Source organism: Tyto alba, unplaced genomic scaffold (assembly GCF_018691265.1).
Source record: "Tyto alba isolate M040663 unplaced genomic scaffold, T.alba_DEE_v4.0 Super-Scaffold_41, whole genome shotgun sequence".
NCBI classification, from domain to species: Eukaryota; Metazoa; Chordata; class Aves; order Strigiformes; family Tytonidae; genus Tyto; species Tyto alba.
The window spans coordinates 3457519-3464932 of record NW_024881317.1 but is presented as its reverse complement, the minus strand read 5'-3'; the positions used below and the strand labels follow the sequence as shown (position 1 = coordinate 3464932).

Here is a 7414-nt window from a genome sequence, read left to right as displayed (position 1 = left end):
GCAGCCACCCTCGTCCTGGGAGGGACTTTCTGTCTGCGGATGGTGTGAATGAAGTAAGAAAAAAAAAAAAAAAAAAGGACCTGGAGAAGGCCAAAAGGCCAAATGTAATGTTTCCATTTTGGTGGTGAATTGATGCTCGTGGGCAGCTGGGCGGCCAGGACTTGCACCTTGGGCTGCACGGACGGGCACTGGCTCCAGCTCCCTTCCTTTGCACATGTAGCGCCTGAAAATTGGGCTGAAACAGTCCAAAAGTACAGAATATCATGAGTTGGATTTCTGGCTGGTGTGATTCGGCTGGCTTCCTTCAGGCCCTGCAGGGCTACGTCTGTGTCCCCACCGCGATCAACGGAGCCCCAAAAAATCACTATTAGCCCCGTACCAGCCACCTCTTCAAGTGGAATGAAGAAAACGGACCCGGTGCTGAGCCAGCATCAACCCCCTCCTTCCTCTGTGCAGCGCCGCAGCGCGCGGGACGCTCGCGAGAGGGTGACCCAGGGCTCACAGCCCCTGTTTTGGGGCAATGCTACACCTTCTGCATCAGCCCCGCGGACGCCGCTGTGGCATTCGGCTTTGGGCTTCACACCTGGCTGATCGGTACCTTGCCAATGGTTGGGTTTAACCACAAATGTTGGGTTTAACCACACTGCCCGAGCCGTCGAGGTTTGTGCCGCCGCGGTTGGCCGCGTGCCCGCGGCTCGGCCGTCGCAGACCAGTTTGCAGCTGGGCTGGAAAAGGCCAGAGCACGGCTTTAAGCTGAGGTTTCTGCAAAGAGCCACCAGGTAAAGCCATGCCCTGTTAGCGCCCAAGGCAGGGGGAAAAGCAGATGGCAGTAATAGCTGAGCAAGAGCCAAGATTAACTGGAAATTAATTTGCACCCTCCAAGCAGGAGGTGTCACACTGTGGCCCTGGAGCTTCTCGTCTCAACCACCTCCTCAGCTGCCAAAGAGACACCAGCAGCAGCCGATGCTCCAGCCTGCCCCTGCTGATGGTGGTGCCTGAGGTTTATGGGCAAAGCAGCAAAAGAAAAACCCCTCAGCCCTTAAAAACTGCATTTTAGAAGCTGTTCTTTGAGAGGACCAAGTTCACCAAAATCACCCAAAACTGCCCCACACGATCCCCGCACTGCAGCCGTGCACGTGCTGCGGCACGAAGAAAGCACCACTCAGGCTGAACCACTTGAGCTCATTTACTCTAGCTTTATTTTTCTTGTACAAGTAGCCACAGGCTAAAATCTAAACAGAGCAAACTACAAAAAAAACCTGGGTTTTATTTTATTTTTTTTTTTTTTTTATACAGAGCTAACAATCGTAGGATCAGTGGGATTTCAAATATCAAGACAGTTCAAAGTAAGAAACGTAGAAAATAAACAGTAGAAAAGTGCTTTGCAATTTGGGTTTTTAATATTACTCTTAACGGTTGATTCCCGAAGAGGACTGGGACAAAGGTTTAGCATTGTCTTTATTACAGAAGTAAAGATATTGCAAAGTTTAACTGATGGAAATACGATCAAAGTAAAAATCCCTCTTTGCTTTGTAAGTAAGACCCTGATCCAAAGCCCCATGAAATCAGGCTTTTCCCCAAGTCGCTGGGCTTTGCACCGGCCCCGTCCCTTCTTGCTACCCGCCGCTGAGGCTCAGACTCTGCTCCCAGAGGAAACCCGGAGTCGTTGCCCTGATTTCCAGCGGTACGGTGGGTTTTGGTGCCGAGGCTGATGCTGGTGCTTCACACGTCACCACCTCCCCGCCCGCAGCTCCAGCCCAAGCACCGTCCCTTTCCTTTCCTTTTTTTTTTTTTTTTTTTAATTTGGCGGGTGAGGGAAATAAATGAGCAGGCATCAGGTTGCTAGATAGGATCTTTAATCTGCCTTCACTGGCGCAGCACAGGGAGGGATAGATTTCCAAATGCTGTTTGCACAGATGAAGTAACTAAGGAGCAAACCCCCATGCCGCTGCCGTTTGTTTTCATAAGCTTTTAATTTCCTTTTTTTAACTGATCTTCCCAGATTTAAGTGCTGTCAGTCAGCTCAGAGAGGGCTCAGCCACTGCATCAATCCCCCTGAAATGCCCTGGGATGGTTGTCCCAGAGGAATACCTCCACGGGCAGCGAAAACCTTCCCTTCATCATCCAGAAGCAACACCGCTTCACAGCTTCTCTCCGCTTTTATTGCCAACTTAAAACATACAGTCCCTTGGTATAATTCTGGGTGGAAGCTTTAAAATTCCCAAACTGGTCCAGCACTTAAATACATCAGCATCTTTACAAAACAAGGAAGAAGAAAAATACGGTAGACAAATAAATACCTGAATCCAACAGCATGAAAATACCCTGTCACAGCATAAAACTATTCCCTGTTCAACTAAAGACAATGTGGATACTATCCCTGAGGTAGCAGCCATCTCTGGTAAACTTGAGAGCTCCAAGAATAGGTTGTGCCCATTATGGGTTACAAAAAAAAAAAAAAAAAAATCAGGTTTTGGATACTTTATTCCTTGCTGTAAGTTCATCTCACCACAGCCAGAAAAGCAAGAGGGTTTTTTTGGATCTGCCCAGAAAAGGCATCAAGTTGAATTAGTGGAATTATATGCTTGGAAAAATACTAGAGGATGAAATTCCTACCCCAAACGCGGGCAGTTGCCAGTGGCTTGTGCTGGATCCCACACCTGCTGGTTTTCCAGCAGTTTGATCTCTGGATAAAACTCTGATTCCTCCCATCAAGAGAAGGGGGACAAAAAGAAAGAAATAAGAAATCTGGCAAGCTGTTGCTTAAATATTTGAGGTGTATAAATGAATTATCGGGACGAAGGGAACACCTGCCATTACCTGATCTCTGGCACGTGGGCAAGGACGGTGCAAGGCACCGATAACGACCCTGGGACAGTCTGGCTGGTCTGGCCCTCTGGTCTGGGTACTTAAAACAATGCCTGGAACCCTTTGCTATGGCACCGCCCCACAGACGCATCCCCCCCATCCCATTTCTGGCCCCGAGGGGTGGGTTTGGTGGCCGGTGGGTTTGCGTCGTGGCTGCAGCAGAGCTTTGCCTCAAGGCTCTGGAGGGCTCGTCCCTCCTGGGATGCTGCCACAGCAGCTGCCACCAGAGGCACGGGGACATGCTCCAAGAGTAGAAATGCTCCTGGTCAATCAACAACCTGGCCTACGCCTGAAGGTGATTCTTTTGAAGAGGCCTCTGATGCCATGAAAACAGATACGGCATCATGGAAGACTTGAGCATTTTTGACGCCTGTAAAACTGCATCCAAACGACCGGCAGCACATGGGGACCTGCAGTCCTAAATCTACCCAAGTACAACATGTACCCAAGTACAACATGTCTACCCAAGTACAACGTGTACCCAAGTACAACGTATAGCCAAGTACAACACGTGTACCCAAGTACAACGTATAGCCAAGTACAACATGTCTACCCAAGTACAGCATGAACCCAAGTACAACGTGTACCCCAGTACGTGTACCCAAGTACAACATGAACCCAAGTACAAAGTGTATCCAAGTACAACGTGTAGCCAAGTACAACGTGTAGCCAAGTACAACACGTCTACCCAAGTACAATCGTGCCCCAAGCACAGAACAAAAATCTAGCTGTTTCACTCAAATACAGGGCAGCAGTTTGGATGAACTAAGGACAGACCTGAAGCTGTCCCCCATGCTGAAGCCAAACACAAGCTCTTTTTTTTTTTTCACTTCTTTTTTCCTTCTTGTTTTACAGATTAAAGGCTAGACGTACTCCAGGTGATGTTTTCCCAAGTTTTTGATCGACACAGTTTTGCCTCCAGCCTGGCTCAGGCATCAGTGAACGGCAAAAGGGGCTGTTACGTGTCACCTCCAGCTAAGTAGCTGCTAGAGGTACTCCACAGCACAAAGCCAGAATGTGCCACTTTGAGGGGGTTTTTGCCCAATTTTGTGGACTTGGGAGGCTTGGATAATTCAGGGAAGACCACGTCCTCCTGCTGGATCTCCAGACTTCAGCCTCATCCCTTCGGGGGCTGATGTGCCACAACCGTCTACGTTAGGTCCCAGTGGTACGGATTGACAAGAGCAGAAAAGAAACCCCAAAAAAGAGGAAAAGCTAACCATCTAAAAAATAGTCTTTAAAGATTTACATCCATCTTCAACCGTCTCAAACCAACACATAACCTGCATTGGTTTAAGCCCTCACATTTCTGCATAATTAAAAAAAAAAAAAAAAGAAAAAGCTCTATTCTTGACATACTATTGTATTTCAACTAGTCAAATGGCACAGCATTTCCCTTTAATAAAAGGAAGTAGTGACAAATACTTGTTACTATTACAATATCACAATAATATGATATTAAATTAATAGCATGTTCACAGCTCCAGGAAGTCTGAGCCGAAAGCTAGTCTAAATTCTGTGTTCACTTTGGCAACAGTACTTATTCAATGTGAACGTCGGCGTTACACACACAAAATAATAAAAATAAAAAAAAAAAAAAAAAAAAGGAAAGAAAAGCTGAGCTGGAGCGGGATGGCAGGAGGAGATTGGGATTTCTTTGATGTGAGGTTATAACTCAAACCATTTGGCATCTCTTCCTCCCTCCTGCCCTTTCCAAGCCCCAGCATCCTCCAGCTCCCACGCTGGGCTGGGCTGTGTTACTGGTCTTGCGTGGTGCCACCAGCGCTGTCCCCCGCGGTCCCTTCCCAGGCCACCTCCAGGTCCAGCACCGCGCGGGAAGGCGCATCCCCCCGCGGTAGATGTGAGCAGGAATCAGTCTGATGGCCTCTTTGGTGGGGTGGGGAGAAGCTATGTGAGGGTTTGATACGTAAGTTTACCCCTTCACTTTTTTTCTCTCCTGCAAGTTGCCAAGAGGAGGAGGAATTTTAATGGGAGGGGACTACGAACACCGAGCCTCAACAGCTCCTTGCTCTCGAGGTCAATGTGATTCCATCTGCTAGGGCCAAGCTGGATGATTTGATCTGGAAGGACAGAGTCCTGCTCACAGCTAGCCCAGCCCAGCCCCAGGACACAGCAGTGGGGGGAAGAGATGTTTGCCTGATCGTCCTGTATATTGTATTATTTACACAATTATCGGTAGCATCCCGTTGCCAAATGGGAAGGTGATGGGGGACATTTCTGACACAAGGGACTCTCCCACTGGTACCATTTAAAAAAATACAATTATTACTTTTTTAAACTTAAACTCATTTCCTTTCCTGATTCCTTTCACCTGTCCTTGCAAATTGATTTACCACCACCTATATAAAGAGTTCAAACCTACACATTCACCCGGTTTTCACCAACCCGCGCCGCGGGGAAAGGGCTGCCCTCCGGCACCGGCTGGCCGACGTCCCTGTGCCCCATTCATGTCCCCATCCCACCCCACGGATGACACCGGTCACACAGCGACTCACAAGGCTGCACCACACCAGGAAAACCCGAAAACCACGGTGGCAGGTTGGTGCTTGGTCTCTGGAGGTGGTGGTGGTGGTGGTGGGGGGTCACACACAAACCCTCTCTTTGGTGTCGGAGCTCCTCTGCCCACCCTGGGCATGGGGAACGGGGGGCTGCCAGCAGCCCCCCAGCATCCTCTGGCACGGAGCCCCGCTCTGCATCGCTGCCCGGGAGCCCTCCTCGCTTCATCCCTCCCAGGGAAGGGAGCCCTTTTCGGCTCAGCTCGCTCTTTGCGTGATCTCCTGCTAGCTGGAAATGCACTGGGGGCAGCTCAGTAGCATCTCAAGAGGTTTGGGAAGTGCTGTATCAGGGTCCCCCCCATAGGGGCTCCTGCTGGCAGGCTGGGCTTTGAAGGGACAAGACGGTGACAGCCAGGTTGCCACCTCCCAGGGGTGCGTTCTGCTGCTCGTGCTGGCACGTGCTGTAACTCATCCTGCTGAGAAGCAGCCTTGGGGAGCGGCACGCTGATGGGGCAGGAGGGTGCCCTGGCCCCCAGCGCTGGCATCCGAGCATCCCGTGCGCCCCGCTCCATCCCGAATACACCCAGGATGGACCCAAGCAGCCACCACCAGCACCCAAATCAGCCCTGCAAGAGCGACGGTGCATCGAGAACCATGGGGCATCAAGCCGCGTGCCTGTGACGGCCCCAACAATCTTTAAAGTAGAAAACCATGACACGAATCTCCGCCACGCAGAAATCACACCGGAGCCCCGCTACGTGCCTAGAAGTAAAGCTCATAACACTAGTGAAGCATCTTGCTTCGCGTGGGGCTGGGTGGGAGAGGCAGGAATTGGGGGAGAGGAGAGGACGGAGACGCACACACACCCACACACACACGAGTTTCTAGCACGCTTGAGGTAGAACATTGCTTTCAAAGGTTTGGAAGTGCTTTACATGGGAACGACGACAACAAAACCACCAAGGCGGCAGGTACAGAGCGTGACTGCTGAGGTAGGACCAAACTTGTACTGACCAAGTGCTACGCTACTTGTTTTTTGAACACGAAGGAAGACGCAGGTATTTCTGCTTCCCAGAAGACATTCATTCCGGTTGAGGTAGGTTCTGAGTTCACTCGGGTTGTCTGTCCAAGTCTTTCAGTAGCCCTCAGGCATCCTTTGACACACACACTCTTTTTTTTTTTTTTTTTTTTTTTCTTTTCTTTTTTTCATATTATTTAGAGTCAATCAGCAAAAAAAGTATCCTGAGAAATAGTGAAAGTGTACAAAATCATCAAATCCACGGAGAGACAGCCTTCCCGGGCCTCGATTTTTGGAGTCAAGTTAGAAGGATTTCTCCGAATCCAGTCTTCTGGAAATAAAAAATAGATCCAAAAAGTAGTCCTAAAGCTGCTGATCAGGAAAAAGTCTGGGATGCCAAGAGAAGGAGGCTCCACCATATCCCCAGTCTGTCAGAGATGGGAGAATTCGCCAAACTCTGCCAGGGAGTCTTTTACTTAGCAGCTGTGGGGAAAATTCATCGTGACCAGTCTCGATAAAGCTGTCATCGGAAGAAACACATCGAGATGCCCGAGAGAGGTCAGAAAGATAAACTTCACAGAGTTTCCAAAAGGCTGTATACATATATATATATTTATATATATATATAAAAATAAAGCAAAACAAAAAAATAACAATCAGACCGTAGAAATCTTCAATTGACCTGAGATTGACGACTCGTTGTAAAGACATCACCAGCCGTGGGTTTGGTTTCTGGTAACTCCTACAAGAGGGTTCGAGTCTTGGCAGTTTTATCCTTCATTGGCGGCACCGTGGTCGGGAGCCGGAGCAGCAGGGCTGCCGCCGCGGGGGCTTTTCGGGAGGGGGTCTGGCCGCTCCTCGATGATGCTGAACTCATCCAGAGGGAGTGCGGATAGCTGGGTGGTGGTGTGGGTGGCCGGCGGGCTGTGAGCCAACTGGAGAGAGAGAAGGGGACAACAATGACAGCGGCAGGTCACCGATGCTCTTAGCCACCCGTCCCGCGTGCCCCCAT

The 7414-nt window shown here is 49.7% G+C and overlaps 1 protein-coding gene across 1 annotated transcript in view; it reads right to left on the bottom strand.

Moving 5' to 3' along the window:
- Positions 1 to 1176: 1176 nt before the first annotated feature.
- Positions 1177 to 7414, bottom strand: part of IGDCC3 (immunoglobulin superfamily DCC subclass member 3) — a 110726-nt gene continuing 104488 nt past the window's right edge. Inside the window, exon 14 of the mRNA XM_042804314.1 lies at positions 1177 to 7337. Within this exon, the coding sequence (XP_042660248.1) occupies positions 7173 to 7337 (165 nt within the window). The 3' untranslated portion in view covers positions 1177 to 7172. The remainder of the gene's footprint in view (positions 7338 to 7414) is intronic.